Raw genomic sequence first — 18076 nt, forward strand, 5'->3', positions numbered from 1 at the left:
TTCAAAATCAGTCTGACCGTTTCTTAAAATTTTTATTTTTATTTAATTTTCCATGCTAATTCTAATCTAACATACTTTGTACGACAGTACGTCTCTACTTTTCCTCTATTCGTGGAAGGGAAAATTAATTTTATTAGAGAAATGGCTATCAATCGACTGTTAAACAAAGAATGTTAGTTTAATTTCCTAGAATTGTAGACAAGTCTCGTATTGGTCCTTGGCACGCTTTAATTATTTATGGGAGGATGGACCATCTTCAAAATTTAGGGCGGTTGGGTCAGGGGCGTCCAAGCTTTTTTTTTTTGGGGGGGGGGGGTAATTCGTTTTTGTGGGGTGTAAAATGGTGCACAAATTTTTTTTACCCCCCCCAAAAAAAAAATTTTATCCGGGGGTAAAATTTGCTTTGGGGGGGGGGGTAAAAAAGATTTTCTTAAATATTTAGTATCAAAAATGCGCGCGAAGCGTGCAAAAATTTTTATTGTTAGAGATTTTTTATTTTGGGGGGTGTATTTACCCCCAAAAAATTGTTGGGGTGTAAATACCCCCTCCTAAATGGCACCCCTAGGGTAGGGGTAAATTTTAAATGGGGGGGGGGGGTAAAATGAAAAAAATGTTGGGGGTACCTACGGCACTCCAAAATTCGTTTGTGGGGGGTAATCGCCACTTTACCCCCCCTCCCTTGGACGTCTATAAGTTGGGTTGGGTAGAAAAACCAAAAAAAGATAAAGTTGTCTTTGAATAATTATTCCTCTATTTCTAAAACCTTTTATAAATAAATCTTAGGTGAGGTTTTAGTTTTGGTTTTTCTTAAAACCAACACTCTTAAAAATATATTTATTTTGAATTACACTTTACTTTCAATAGATGGACAATTTTGGTAACATAAAAAATGTGATTAGAATGAAGGTTTTTTGATGATTAATTTAGTAAACTTTTAAAATTTAAAACTTTCAACCATGCTTTTTTTATGAGTTGAGTAGTTTTTCAACACTTATCAGAGTCAAAATTAGCAACTCTTAAGATAAAATTAGTTTTTAGAAAGCCATTTTCAAGAATTTTGATTAAAGACTTTTTTACAGTGTTCCACCACTTATGGAGCTTTGCAAAATCATTGTTTATGGAACTATGCACAAACTTTCAGTTTCAAATTTTACCTTCAAATTTTAGAAATATTCTCACAACTATTAAATGCTAAATGTTAAAGCTAAACCATGTCAGTCTTAAATCAATATGTATTAGAAATTGTTTTTTTCAATATGACTTCGAAACCGATAATTATCTTAGCCATCTGATTTTTGGTATACTGATTACTTTTACAACAAGGAATAATGTTAAAAGCGAATTATCTCTATAATCAAGTTCCAAAAATGTAAGTATGTCCTTAAACAGTATTATGTATTTATGCAGTTTTGCAACAAATTTACTAACATTTTTGTAGAGACTTATACATTTATATATTATGCTTTTTCAATTCCTTGTTTTAAATTTAGATTGAGTATCTCCTTGGTTTTGGGGCAGCAGTTCTTATTATCCTGACAATTATAATTGTTCTAATACTGTATCTGATCCTCCAGTGCAGACAGAGGAAGAGGGATGAACGACTCAGGTAATATTTTTCAAGGACACCTGATACCCAATTTGACCTAACCTAACCAATTAAAACGCTACAGCAAAGACTTTAGAAATATCAAACTTACATGGTATGGTTTGGTAGTGCTTTGATACAGCCCTCTCCCTTTATTGGCATGTTCTTTAAAAAGGAAAGAATGATTATGTGGTCCACCTTACTTATCATAAATCTCTTTACGGGCTTTAAAAATGCATGACAACAAATTAGATAACAACTTTTTAAATTTCCTAAGATGCACTTCTTTTTTGTAAATAAATTTTTCCTTTTAAATTTTGATTCTTTCTTGGAGTTTTTTAATTTGTTTGAAGTAAGATTGTTATTCCACACTTTCTTTATATATTAGGTATTAGAAATCATATCTTTACATTTCTTAAGTTTTTTATTCAAAAAGCCTTAGTCAAGAATCAAACTAATTGGGAGAAAAACGGTGTTAGAACTTTTACCTTATTGGAATGAACTTAGATTATAATATTTTGTAAATTATAGTATCAATTGTAAAATATTTAGTTAGAAAATTTTCTTATTACATTTATGATTTGTTGAAAAGAACGTGTCCTAACTTTTGTGATTTTAAAAAAATAGCTAGTCGGTGCTTTTAGTAATTGTAAAATGATCCATAGAATTTAGATATACAATCGGGTTTTTTTTACCTCTTATTTTTGAAGTAATTAAATTTTTTTAATTATGTTGGTTTTAAGGTACTAAAACAAAACAAAAAAAAAGAAGAAAATTGCCATTATAAACAAAAATAAAGAAGACATCTTTAATTTGACACCTTACTTTTTTAAATTCTGTTGAGCAACATATTTGAAATATTTGAAAAAATATATTTTGTTGAACCCAGGTGAATAAAAACTTTTAACTTTGGGAGCTCGTCACGAATGGGTTAACCAAAAATCACAAAAGTTAGGACACGTTCTTTTAGCATTATTGAAAATATTAAAAATTTAGTTTTGCCCCATTAATCCTTAATAAAGTAACAGGATCTCTCTTTGTCTGTCTGTTTTATGGTACCGAAGGATATCGGTAACCGCTGAACCGATATGGTTTCAGGGTAGCTTCTCATAGACCTTGGGGAGAGTTAGAACTCTTTTAGGGCAGGATATTTAAAAGCAAAATATAACAAATATTCGGCAACTTTTGACGGTTGTCCTATACCTTAATCACTAAATGATGGTGTACTTTTTTTCAAGGATCTAAAGGGATAAGATAATGAATAATAAATTGGTGTATACGTTCAACTACCCTATCTGTTGATTAAAATTATTGTAAGTTTGGACACTGCTAGTTGGTACCAACCAAACAATATTTAATAAAAGACTATAAAGTTTATAAGTCAATTAATGACAAACAATTTTTTAAAAATATTGGTTACTAGTATAATACATTACAGTCCAATGTCTTCTCCCTCCCTGACTATTTATACTTTTATGAACACAACTAAACAGAATACATATTAGGCTTACAATGTATTTAGTATATATTTAACCATTAGGCCAGTTCAGATTTTTTTTAGATTTTTAGCTTTTACACAAGACACGCGCGCATAATATGCACTTTTAGGTTTTCTGAAGGTCCTTGTTATATCTGTGTACAGCAAATCATTTACTGTTAGCAACATTTTACGTTTATTTTCGCAATAAAAAGTTTAAGGCGCAAAATGTTAATTTAGAAACAAAGCCCTAATTTTTTTAGGCCCTTTATTCTGTAGATTATAGGCTGTATGTGTTTTTATGACTCTTTGGCGAAGGACCACGCTAAACTTAGATGGATCTTTTGTACAATGAAGCTTCTTATAGGTCCAGGGAAGGTTTTCAACTATTTTTGCATCACCTAGAAAAATCTTTTCACCCCCCCCCCCCTCCATTACTTCAAACGCCCCAGATGCATCTAACGTCGTAGCAGAAACTATTAATGAAATAAATAAATTGAACAGATCTAATATGTACATTGTTTACTCTCTCTCTAAAGAATATAGACTTAACAATATACATATTCTCTTGGGCAAAAATGCTGAATACTTTGGTTGTAAAAATAAAGCAAGAATGTCATTTATGTTACATACTCAAAACAGAAATATTTTGGCGGTTTCCCTCCAAGTGCCATGTTGCACCTTTTTTAAAATTTAGGTCAGGTTAGGTTAGGTTATGTAGGTTACTGGGTAGTACCGCAAGGAAAGGTATATTGATGAAAATTACCCTTTCCCCCTTATGACTAATTTATTCGTTAGGCCCATTTTATATAAATCGAGGTTAGATACTTTTTAAAAAAGAGACGGATTTGACCCATTTCTATAACGTCACACATATGAAACTTTCCAGCGCTTTTTATTCATTCTCAATAAGATTACACAAAGTTTCAAACAATCAGAATTTTTGTTTGCATCCAATGGGTTTTTAGCTAGAAAATTATACATATAAAACCAAAAAACAAACAATAACAATTATATCCATAAGAAGCGCAACATCAATAAAGAAACAACAATTTTGAGGCATAAAAATGTATTTAGAATTAAACGTTCCTGGTCAGAATGTAAAACTTAAAAATGTAAGACTATTCAAAACCCTATGCGCAAGATAGTTGGCAAAATCCTTTAAAATTCATAGGCTAAGGTTCTGGTCCATTGTCATAATTACTTAATTTTTTTAGCTCTTTTATTCTAATTATTGAGTAGCTTTGAAACATTCTTTTGTTTTTATCTTTGGGTGAACCCACTAAAACCCACCTCCCATTATTTCTATTTTCTTTTGCATAACCCTGAACCTTATCAAACCAAATCTAATCTGACATAAAGTAATAAACATAAACTACCCCTCCTTTATTTTAAAATTTTAAAAGGGAAGGGGGTTCTGTGCTCAAGAAGGCACTTTGAGGGAAAATAGCAATCTTTTTTCATTAAAAAGAATTGTTTATTTTGTCAGACCATTGCTGTAAGATGAAAAATAAAGAACTAATGTCTGCCTACAAATACTATATTAGCTTTATTAGGATCTTTAAAAGATAATTTTGCAAAAGTTAATAAAACTATTAAATGATAATTATGACACAATCCCCAAGTAGCAAAGTTAAAAATAAAAAGAAAAACATACAGACGGACAAATTTATTCAAAGTGTAAATGCCAATTATCAAAGGAAATCTTTTTAAAACCTGCTATTCAAATTTCTTAAATATTTGGACAGACAAAGCGAGTTAGCAGCAGATGTTCTTTGGTCATGCAAATATTATTTTAAAATTGCAGCCTAGTAATTAATGTTCCCCCATACTATAGACGGACACATAGACGGACTGACTGAAATTCTAATTCTAAACCCTTAATTAACAAAGAGTGCTAGATAAATAATAGTTTATCGCTCTTATTATTAACAACTTTCCGTGGATATAAAAATGTACAATTATAAGGCTAAATCCAGTTTTTTTACACCCGAGATGCAATACATAATTTTTCAGTATGGCTGAGAACCGGTTCCAATCCACTGAATATTGCTGAAAATACTTTTACAGCTCTTTTATAGGTTCTTTGAAAGATAAAATTAAAAGGAAAATTAATTTCTGTTCAATAAGAGATTTATCAAAAGAATGTAATTTAATCCTAAAAAATAATATATTTCCCAGATTTTCTTTTGAATCATTGAAAGGATAAATATCAAAAATAATAGTTATAATACAATTATATACAACCCCTAGGGGACTTTGGACTGTAAATTACACTGGTACCCAAAATTATATGCCTTATTAGTGCCCAAACTTTTATATGATACTTTTAATTAACAGAAGGGGTGATTTTGTTCAAACACTGACATAAGAAACTTATAGAAAAGCTTCGTTACTATTAAAAGTATGTATGATTAAATTTTTGCAAAGGTCAATAAGTTTTAATACATTCTGAAATTACAAGAAATCTTTTTAATTCCTGGCGTTTTCCTTCAAAGTGTCTTATTGAGCCCCCCTCGATCCCCCCTTCATTTAAAAAAAAAAAAATTGAAAATAAGGAGGGTAGTTTTTCATTTCTTTGTTTATTACGTTAGGTTAGGTTATATAGAGTAATGGGTAGCCCCGCAGGGTTAGTAATCCGTATGTAATGGACCCGTATGATTAGGGCACACTGCAGAGGTTAGGCATAGAAAATTAATACCCCTCCTTTTAAAAGTGGGGTTAAGTCAGGGCTCGACATGCACTTTGTGGGAAAGCAACCAATCCCTTTATGTGCACTTGAGTGCACCTATCTATTATATATAGTGGTATATTAGCCTACATAAAATCAATTTGTCCACACCAAATGTCAAAAATTTATACTTTTAGAAGTGCATAAAACATAACAAGGATTATTATTCACAAAAAAAAGCTTTATGATACAATAACCATATGTACAATTAAATGTTTAACAAATAGATGAAATACGAGCATCAAAAATTTTGTTTTTTGCAAGGGCATTGCACATTTAGGTAAAAAAAATGTAATGCATTGGCCTTGAAACAGATTCAATACATTTAAAGCACAGTTAGGTTCTCGAAACAAATTAATTACGATGTAATGGTTTTAAAGATGTCTTTAAAGCGGCATATCTTGAATTCAAATTATCTAAAAAAGGGCAGCTGTCCCACAAACTTAATTATCTAACCTATTAAAGGAGGAAACATTCGACTGCATATATCCAAAGTGTTTTTCTCTCATTTGATGGCTTAAAAACTTTGGATACTTAATGGAAATCTTGATTAATTTTATAAACTACAGTGTCGAAATTTATAACAAATATGTTAATCTATAGAATGGCTAATTTTGTTTTTTTTATAATCTAGGTGTACATCAATTTATCTTTCATTGTCTTATCCAATTTGATCCCTGTACAGAAAGTATAATATGCGCATAAAATCAATGTGACACCACACCCACACACACATAGAAATAATTAACATATCATTTGCATTAATGCATTATTCTGGACCCTATCTATCTATTTACATATTTATAACACCATAATTATTTCTAGTTTTTGTCACCTTTTAAAGGGTATTTTTAGAATAAAGGCTTAGCGTATTTCAAATACTTTACATCTTTGACAAATTTTAAAATCATTATTTATGAGTCTTATAAGCTTTTTTATAGTATGCCAATTTTATTTCTATATTTTAACTTTAGCTACGTATATAAAATGCCATTCAATTGATATAAACTTGTTGTTTATATTTAAAAGCAAAACCATAACAGTTCAGCGGTTAACGAGATCTATCAGTACAAACAGTGTTTCGGAACGCAATCCTAGCCGTTCTCGAAATCTTAATCTCAAGCCCTCCGAATGACCAACATGTGAAGTTTACAAATGTGTATTTATTACCATGAAAACAGTGAGTCTAAAACAAAAATATAAGAATTAATATCATAAAATTAATGGTTATTATTTTTGTAACATCGAGGTTGCGTGATTTCAATTTAATGAAAAATATGAAATTTATAAAAAACTTTAAATTGGCACGAATCATATTAAATAGCATCAGAAATTGATAATTTTAGAATAAAATGATCAATAATAAAAAGGAAAATATTCGTATGTCAAAACTTAGCAGTTAAATGGTCTATTTATTGAAAAATTAATGTTTCCAATTTCCTCATAAAATTATACCATTCTACACTTATTTTCAAGAATTAAAGATAAATTCTTACCACATATGATGTCAAACTAAGCAGGAAGGCTTATTTGAGATATTCCACACATCAGAACGCATGTATATTCAAGCAATACATTATTTTCAATCACGTAGCTCCTCATGTGGGACTAATCAAAGGAAAAGTGCGCGTTTCTTTTGTCCGTTTACAAGCCACGCGCCGCGCGGAGATAGTTAGGAATGCCGCGTAACACACTCATTCTCTAGGAAATTTGGTGTAAGGAAATAGGGATTAATGGGTTCGAACTTGCCAGGGAATACAAGAAAAACATACCGAAACACACCCGTCTATTCACTGGGAATCGAACACAATACCTCATCTTTGCAATATGCGTGCAGACAGTGTCCACGAAATCACAATCTCACAACACATAAACCACAAGAGTTTAAAATGTTATGGCCATAAGGCCTAAAATTAATTATGGTAACTCGCGAATACCACAATAACTCAAACCGAGTCCACTACCACATAAGGATAAGAATAAGGAATGGGAAAAGCATTCAACATTCATGAATTGCACATTTACCACTCACACATCTCATTATATCATGGCCTCATAATCTCAATTAAAATTAGAATTACATGTAATTGCGAATACATGAATTAATAATCAATAGTACCTAAACTTTGATTAGGTATCTACATAATAATAGGCAAATGATTTTTATATTAAAAATCGCATCAATAATTAAATAATCAACTCAAACTTTTTTCATCAAAAGAAAGAAAGATTAAATAATGACATTTTTTCTACTAAATCTTTTTGCTAGAAAAGAAAAGTAAAATTTCATAAAAAACTTCTCAATATTTAGCATTTTTCTCCGGCGGAAAAATACTCGTGCTTACATCTAAACATTTCTCAGATAAGATAGGTAAGATCCTTAAATCTAAACATGTTTTATAAAATAGATACTTAAATCTAAATAAAATATGACTGTAAAAATCATCAAACTTCGGAAAATTAAAATTTCATAATTTTAAATCTTCGTGAATCAAATTTGCGTAAAATTAAAAATGCAATTAATATGCAAATTAAAATTACCAAATAAAACAAAAGCTCAATATAAGAAAAGAACTTCTCTAAATGCTGAATTTGCAATTTCTCTCTGTTTTAAGAAGAAAGCAACTTATACATATTCAAACAGTCATAATTAAGGCAATTTGGGGCCTCAGTTAGAATGAACCCCTCAAGATACAAACTAACAAATTAATGTTTCCAATTTCCTCATAAAATTATACCATTCTACACTTATTTTCAAGAATTAAAGATAAATTCTTACCACATATGATGTCAAACTAAGCAGGAAGGCTTATTTGAGATATTCCACACATCAGAACGCATGTATATTCAAGCAATACATTATTTTCAATCACGTAGCTCCTCATGTGGGACTAATCAAAGGAAAAGTGCGCGTTTCTTTTGTCCGTTTACAAGCCACGCGCCGCGCGGAGATAGTTAGGAATGCCGCGTAACACACTCATTCTCTAGGAAATTTGGTGTAAGGAAACAGGGATTAATGGGTTCGAACTTGCCAGGGAATACAAGAAAAACATACCGAAACACACCCGTCTATTCACTGGGAATCGAACACAATACCTCATCTTTGCAATATGCGTGCAGACAGTGTCCACGAAATCACAATCTCACAACACATAAACCACAAGAGTTTAAAATGTTATGGCCATAAGGCCTAAAATTAATTATGGTAACTCGCGAATACCACAATAACTCAAACCGAGTCCACTACCACATAAGGATAAGAATAAGGAATGGGAAAAGCATTCAACATTCATGAATTGCACATTTACCACTCACACATCTCATTATATCATGGCCTCATAATCTCAATTAAAATTAGAATTACATGTAATTGCGAATACATGAATTAATAATCAATAGTACCTAAACTTTGATTAGGTATCTACATAATAATAGGCAAATGATTTTTATATTAAAAATCGCATCAATAATTAAATAATCAACTCAAACTTTTTTCATCAAAAGAAAGAAAGATTAAATAATGACATTTTTTCTACTAAATCTTTTTGCTAGAAAAGAAAAGTAAAATTTCATAAAAAACTTCTCAATATTTAGCATTTTTCTCCGGCGGAAAAATACTCGTGCTTACATCTAAACATTTCTCAGATAAGATAGGTAAGATCCTTAAATCTAAACATGTTTTATAAAATAGATACTTAAATCTAAATAAAATATGACTGTAAAAATCATCAAACTTCGGAAAATTAAAATTTCATAATTTTAAATCTTCGTGAATCAAATTTGCGTAAAATTAAAAATGCAATTAATATGCAAATTAAAATTACCAAATAAAACAAAAGCTCAATATAAGAAAAGAACTTCTCTAAATGCTGAATTTGCAATTTCTCTCTGTTTTAAGAAGAAAGCAACTTATACATATTCAAACAGTCATAATTAAGGCAATTTGGGGCCTCAGTTAGAATGAACCCCTCAAGATACAAACTAACAAATCTTTCAATGTTAATAATGCCATGTTCCAGCTATCCTGTCGGACGTTATGTCTTTCCATCACAACTTTTGATACTGCATAATTTCCAACAGGATTTCTGGCGCAGGGCTACATCAACTGAAAATAAACATAATTAGTGATGTTTAAATCAAATCAAAATATAAAGAATCATGAATAATTCAAGAAACTTTTCAAAATCATCAATCAAAGCAATCGAAATTAAATCAAATTATCTTATGCTTTAGTTTTGCCGTTCTGCGGTATGTCTGGCCGAGGAAACAGAGCTAAGATACACCGTAGAGCGGTCTTATTAAGCTTAATTCTACGAATATCAATATCAAAGAATCTACTTAATTCATCGGCGAAAAAAATCTACATTTTTTCTTTAGATACATCAGTTCAAAGGTAAATAGTAATAATTCTAATATGCATGTAATATTAAATTATTTATGTGATTGTTATAAATTATAAAGAAATATTTAAATGATGTAAAAAATCTCATTGTGTTAATTTCTTATCATATTAAATTTCAATCCAACAAGGATAAAAATGTTTATATCTGCGTAGGTACCTAGGAAATTTTCCGCGAAAAAAATCCCTGGTCCCGGAAAGACTTAAATCATTGAAAAAACTTACGTAAACGTATAAAAAACTTAAGTTTGCATTTCAAATGAAAAAATCTTGCATCGATTTGAAAGTTTAAACGAAATTGTATCAAATTTTGCGTTACTTAAAAATCTTAAGAAATGTTACCCATTTCTTTTAAAAAATACTGCTTCAATTTTAATATATGCGATAAAAATGAAGGTAGAGTTAATTTAAAATATGCATAGTTTATCTTAAATTAATTCTGTGATATTTATATAAAATAATAATCAACATTTTAATAATATCATACATCGTGTTCATTATTATAAATGCTTAAACATGAACGAAAAATATATATACCTAGGAAAATAATTGCTAAAGTATTTTCTCAAGGTTTAAAATTGTCCGAAATCGCTAGGTGCGTATATTGCTACGAATCTCTGCTCTCGGAATGAAGAAAAAAAATCTTAACGCGTGGATTAATAGGAATCCCAGCTCCCGGAGTGAAAGAAAACTTTTGTACATGAATTGTTAAGAATCTCTGCCTCCGGAATGAAAGAAAATCTTTGATTTGCTTACAAATTTAAACAAATATCTTGATTTTTTGCGATAATCTTTTAAAATAATAATGAGGAATATTTTAAACATTATCATAATAATATTACATGTTGTTCTTTACTTTAATGCATTATTTCATATGAGAATCTGAGAAATAACATTTTTTAAGTAAACGTGAACCATAAAAAAAATACTTTTTCGAGGTTTTTTTATTCTGCAAAATCATTTGACGAACTTTTGCTTTTCAAAATCATACTTAAAGAAACAAAATCTTTTAAATCTGCTTTAAAAGTCTAAACAGTTTTGTAGAATTTTTGTGCTTAGGTATGAACAATAAAATTAGTTGAATAATGAATACTTATTCTTTACAGAACCCATTTTGGTTCCCTTCACAAGCCTAATATATAACTTGTAATATTTTTTCTTTAAAAATCATTTTCACATAAATAGTTTATGTTGTAGATTAGATATGTGTGGTTTGAATATTTTCAATGACTTTCTGGCGGCAACACCCGCCATATTTCAAACCGCCATTTGCAGGCCTCTTACCCTGCGTCGGGCGGCCAGCTTGGCAGCAACCAAGTCGATTCTTGATTCATAACACCACCAGGGCACATAATAAAAGTGTGGCTGTCATAAAACTTATAATCATCTACTGGCTTTTGTCCGGCCGGAACCGAAACTCCCGTCGGCTCTTGTCCGGCCGAGACCGAAATTCTTATCGGCTCTTGCCCAGCTGGAACCGAAACTCCCGTCGGATCTTGTCCAGCTGGAACCAAAACTCTGATCGGCTCTTGTCCAGCCGGAACCGAAACTCCCGTCGGCTCTTGTCCGGCTGGAACCGAATCATTCAGCGGCTCAACACCCGCCGTAACAATATTATCAACGGCCACAGTATCGTCACCAATATCATCAGGAATAACTGCAGCACAACTACCATCATTATCAGTAATAGCCACGGCAACACCCGCCGTAGCCATGTTGTCAACGGCTGCAGCACTAGCAGAACCAAAAGGTTCATTAGCAGCGCTACAAGCAGAACCAACAGGTTCAATAATAGCATCACAAGCAGCACCAACAGTCGGCTGCGGCTGAACATCTGAGCTTTCTGGTTTTAAAAACCCTATAGATTCACTTTCCAACTCGAAATCTGAGCAGACAACATACCTACTCTTTGCTAAACCATTAGCACTAACAGCAAAATATCCAGATCCAAACAGGCTGGAGTAAAGCATGGTCTCTCCTACTGAACGTTCAGAGTAGGGAAACATCGATGGGTGCAGGTGCCCTACGAGCAAATCAACCTGCCCATTAACCAAAGTAAAATCTTCAGGTTTCATATCAAACAAAACAGCTGCCTCCACAGGATTTATGGAGCAGATCGCCTCTTCAGGACCAATGAGAGGCACTACCACAGGTTCTAACATGTGATAATTCTTGTGTCGATCAACTAAACATAACTTGACCGTCGGGAAACATTTAACTTCACCGTCAGCTAGAGAAATTCTTGCTGAACTTCCAGTAAAAGGTAACTGAAGTTTATTAACAAGTGACTGGGTTACCATTGAAGTAGTTAAACCAGTGTCCCACATGGCGTTCACTGGGACCTTCTGGCGATTAATGTCAACGACGTCCAATTGTTGTAACATTAACATTAGGTTCGCCTCAGGGGAAGTATGTACTTCATAGACGGCGGCAGCCATATCAACACTCTCATGCAAAAGGTTGTTATGGGCCTGACCACAATTGTCCACTTTGCAGCCGCCTATTACATCTGCCTTCGGGCAATCCACAGATTTATGCCCTTTTTGCAAACAAGTCCAACAGCATCCAGCACTCTCCACAATACTCTTCCTGTCTGACACTGACAGGTCATGAAATTTTGGGCACTTGTAAAGTAAGTGCATATCGTTACAGCCATTTACAAAACATGACTGCTTCATCTTAGATTTACCAGGTTTACCTACGGCGGTAGCGGCTGTCGCAGGGTTACCTTTCTTCTTAGAGGGGGTGTCCATATCAGTCGAACACCTCATTAAAATGGCGCCCCGCTGTTCTTCAATAATCTTTAACAGCTTTGGGACGTTTGGGACATCCATCGAGCCCAATGATAAATTGAGCTTATCTTGAAAATCACGTGGCAACTTCTTGGATAACATCTCAAGAAGTATCACAGTTAACCACTGGCTTGTGGTAACTTCATCATCATCATCATCTTTAGTCAGCTGCTCGAGCTGGCTAACTGAAAACAGTGAGTCTAAAACAAAAATATAAGAATTAATATCATAAAATTAATGGTTATTATTTTTGTAACATCGAGGTTGCGTGATTTCAATTTAATGAAAAATATGAAATTTATAAAAAACTTTAAATTGGCACGAATCATATTAAATAGCATCAGAAATTGATAATTTTAGAATAAAATGATCAATAATAAAAAGGAAAATATTCGTATGTCAAAACTTAGCAGTTAAATGGTCTATTTATTGAAAAATTAATGTTTCCAATTTCCTCATAAAATTATACCATTCTACACTTATTTTCAAGAATTAAAGATAAATTCTTACCACATATGATGTCAAACTAAGCAGGAAGGCTTATTTGAGATATTCCACACATCAGAATGCATGTATATTCAAGCAATACATTATTTTCAATCACGTAGCTCCTCATGTGGGACTAATCAAAGGAAAAGTGCGCGTTTCTTTTGTCCGTTTACAAGCCACGCGCCGCGCGGAGATAGTTAGGAATGCCGCGTAACACACTCATTCTCTAGGAAATTTGGTGTAAGGAAACAGGGATTAATGGGTTCGAACTTGCCAGGGAATACAAGAAAAACATACCGAAACAAACAGATATCCTGTCTTTTTTTTATATAAAGATAATGGTAATTTGTTTTTTAAAAATAACAAATTTGAATGAATTGCAGAAAAAATTATTCAAATTTTTTGGGGGGTTAATATTAATCCAGAAATGAAATTTAATTTAGATTTTAAAATTGTATTAATAATTGATTTTTTAGGAAGCTTATCTGTGACAGTAGTCAGAGTTCTGTAGCTGATAGATCAACTTTAGATTATATAGTACCAGGTAACAATATCCATTTATTTACCTAATTTTAGACTATATAGTACCATGTAACAATATCTATTTATTTACATAAATTTAAATTATATAGTACCATGTACAATATCCATTTATTTACCTAACTATAGATTTTGTATTATCAGGTAACAATATCTATTTATTTACCTAACTTCTGATTATATGGTAACAGGTAACAATATCTATTTATTGACCCAAATTTAGATTATATAGTACCAGGTAACAATATTCATTCCATTGCAAAAAACGCGATCTTTGGTTTGTTTAAATGTCCATTTATTTAGCATTTTTCAAGAATGTCAAGCGTGGGAAAATTTTTAGAATGTGGGAACCATTTATTTTGATTTAAATGGTACACATGATTTTCATTTAAATTCATTTTTTGGACCCGTGAGAAAATTTTTTTAACGTGAGAACCATTTAATTTTCATTGAATTTCATTTTTTGGAAGTGTGGGAAAAAACGGGAGAACAAATATGTTTTTGTATAAAGAAATGTTCTATCAGTTTCAAACCTTTTTCATTCGATAGATCATACTGACTTTGGAAAAACTGTCAGACCGATTTTTGAAATTCAATCTGTGAAAAAAGATATTCAAGTTTAAATTTTTTGTTTTGAAAATATTATTTTACATGTATTGACGCCATCTTGGATTATGATAATTTTTTTTTGTTAGAAGATTTTTTTTCAAAAATATTTTTAAAAAATCTTTGAACTTAAATTGACCAATAATTCAAAGATTTTTTCTCTTTGATTTGGAAGATTTTTTATGATTTTTATTTTTAATGTCAAATAAAAACACAACAGTGAAAAAAATGAAAATTAAATGAAAAAAACGTTTTATGATTTTATTCAAGAAATTATTTGCTAACATCACCTTTTTGTTGCAATAGAATGTTATTTAAGCAAACAAAATTTAGCATAAATGGATATTTAAATCCCTCGGTATTAAATGATGAGCTAACGCTCGATCATTTAATACCTTGGGATTTAAATATCCATTTATGCTAAATTTTGTTTGCTTAAATAACTCATTTATTTACCTAACTTTAGATTATATACTACCAGTTAACAATATCTATTTATCTACCTAACTTTAGATTATATATTACCAGTTAACAATATCCATTTATTTACCTAATTTTAGACTACATAGTACCATGTAACAATATCTATTTATTTACATAACTTTAGATTATATAGTACCATGTAACAATATCCATTTATTTACATAACTTAGTTTATAAAGTACCAGGTAACAATATCCATTTATTTACCTAACTGTAGATTATGACCAGGTACCAATATCTATTTTTACCTAACTATAGATTATATAGTACCAGGTAACAATATCCATTTATTTACATAACTTTAGATTATATAGTACCAGGTAACAATATCTATTTTTACCTAACTTTAGATTATATAGTACCAGGTAACAATTATCAATATCCATTTATTTACATAACTTTAGATTATATAGAACTAAGTAACAATATCTATTTAGTTATCTAACTTTTATCTAGGTAACAATATCTATTTATTTACCTAACTTTATTTTATGTAGTACCAGTTAACAATATCCATTTATTTACCAAACTTTTTATTATCAATAGGTAGGGGGGGGGGGGGCAAAAAAGTACTCCCTCTCCTCTTACCTTCTAAAAATAATTTTTACTCCTGTTTTCTCATAAATAATTGCTTTAGTCTTTTCATGACTTCTCCTAATTTATGATTTGAACACATGATTTTTTTGTTGTTGTTGATTAAAGGGATAGTTGCATGAAGTTCATTTAAGAAAAATGATTGCAAGCATAAGTTACAAGAATACTGTCTACCATATATAACTTTGTAATACAATAAATATTAAACAATTAGGCACCAATAAACAAGACGGCATGCCGTTTTGTGAAAATAAGACAGCCATATAAGTTGCATATACCATAAAAATATTATTTTCAATTCTTGATATTTTTAAAACTACGTGGTAGAAAATTTAAATTCTTTCAAATATATGTCCTATAGGTGTAGTTTAACCCATCGAACAGGAAAAAAATATGTAGTTCACTGAATTCGAGTTGAAATGCATTTCGTGCAACTACCCCTTTCAAAATAAAATATATTAAAGGATATATTTTCTACAGAAAATTGGGTAAAATTTTCATTCTTTATTTGGATTTATACAACCAAGGATATGTAAATAGGGGGAAAATTATCTTATTAGCCCATGGAGATTAGTATCCCAAATACCTATGGTTATCATGAAAACTAATATTTAACAACAACAAAAAAACAGCTCTTTAATGGCCGGCAGTCCTAGTGAAAATATTGATGAGTTGCACCTGTTGTAGGGGAAAAGCAATACCCCAACTTTCAACTACACTTTAAAGAAAGACTTTTTGTAATTATGAATTTACAAAAAGAAAAATATATATTCCAAAAGCATCGGATGATTTTATTTTAAAATGTGGGGGGGATGATTTATTTATTCTCCATTGCCCTAACCCTGTTTTCATGATTGACGACAACAGCGAGTTCCAATTTCTTATTTTAATTGTTTTTCTTTTCATTTATTGTTTGCGCTTCTTTTGTTTGTGTATGTGTATGTGTGAGTGTGTGTGTTTGGTTGGTGGTGTGAAGCTAATCTATAAGTAGTGCTTCTATTTAATTGTTTGTTATGTTCCTGACAAAATGCCTTTCAAATGTCTTTGAATGATTTGAATATTTGGTGAAAATTTCTGTAATACGTTGCTATGCATAATTTTTCAGTATGGCTGATACCGGTTCTAATCCAGCTGATATTGATTGGTTTCGAAGCCATACTGGAAGATAACTTTGAAAAAGTATTGTCAAACTAAATTTGATGATTTGGTTATGTACTCTGAAATTTTGTACCATATTGTTGCTGCGCTTATTATGGACATAATTTTTCTTGTTTTATTGTGTGCTTTTTATCATGTATGTCTGTTTCTGTATTTATGTCTGTGTGGATGTTTTTGTATGTGTGTGTGTGTTTGTGTTCCAGTGAATAGAAATAAAGTAGAAAGACAAACATAAACAAACACATAGAACTTTACATACAAATAAACATAGATTAATATTATACAGAACGTCTACTCATTTTCCACAGAGATAAATCATTATATAAAAGTAACAGAAAGTATATGTATCTGTTTGTTTGTACCTCCCTTATCGCTGAACCTATATGGTTTTCCTTCACAGTGAAGATTTTTATATACCCATGAAAGGTTTATAACTGTTTTGTGACAGGTTAACTCTGTCTTGCAAAGAGAAATCACCCCTTGAAAAAAATTCTCTCACAAAAATTTGTTCTTACTGTCTCTTTATATATTTTTTAAATAGTAGCCACTTGTATCAAACAAAAAACAACTATTTAGATAATGATATACATGGATTAATAAACATAGATTTATATTGACTTAAAACACTCTTCGTTATGACTTACTTTCGGATTTGACCCCCCCCCCCCCACTCTCACCCCACAATGCTCCTTTGCCCTTTTACCTCAACCTAAAATGTGATATTCTCCCTTGAAAATAGCTGAAGAGATCAAAGACTATTCATCTTTTAATTGTTATGCCAGTCCCGTTGTTATTCTTTTTGCATATCAATCCAGGGCTCGGCAGCTGTACATTTTGAGTGCGAAGCAGCTGCAACATATTTAAAGTGCAGCTCGACTGCGGCTGGCAAAGATTTCGGCATGCAGCTATAGCTGCTTTACTGTTCTTTTTTCATTCAAATCATTGCTACGATACCTATGGACACCTATGTTCGTATTTTTTTTTATTTATTCCGAACTTTATTTATATTTTATTATTGTTTCTTCTTGCCACGCTGTATGTTGATATATTTTTCCATCTATCTAAACATCATTAATTGTTTTGCTAACATTTTTGTTGTCATTTTTCAGAATGCTGGATATAAGCTTGACATATCTATTATATTTGTATTGTTTTATCCAAAGCTCTTTAGAGTGCTTATAAAAAATAATGGCATACATTACAAATGACCAATGATAGGCCA

The 18076-nt window shown here is 31.2% G+C and overlaps 1 protein-coding gene across 5 annotated transcripts in view; it reads left to right on the plus strand.

Annotated features, from left to right (window-relative positions):
- The window catches only part of LOC145319582 (uncharacterized), a 189079-nt gene that overhangs the window by 118783 nt on the left and 52220 nt on the right, over positions 1 to 18076 (plus strand). For all 5 annotated transcript variants that reach the window (XM_080161791.1, XM_080161789.1, XM_080161792.1 and 2 more), the window contains exons 20-21: positions 1491 to 1606; positions 13950 to 14017. In XM_080161791.1, coding sequence (XP_080017917.1) covers positions 1491 to 1606; positions 13950 to 14017 — 184 coding nt within the window. The remainder of the gene's footprint in view (positions 1 to 1490; positions 1607 to 13949; positions 14018 to 18076) is intronic.

This window comes from Acartia tonsa, chromosome 5 (genome assembly GCF_053477335.1).
Source record: "Acartia tonsa isolate MP-2025a chromosome 5, ASM5347733v1, whole genome shotgun sequence".
NCBI lineage: Eukaryota > Metazoa > Arthropoda > Copepoda > Calanoida > Acartiidae > Acartia > Acartia tonsa.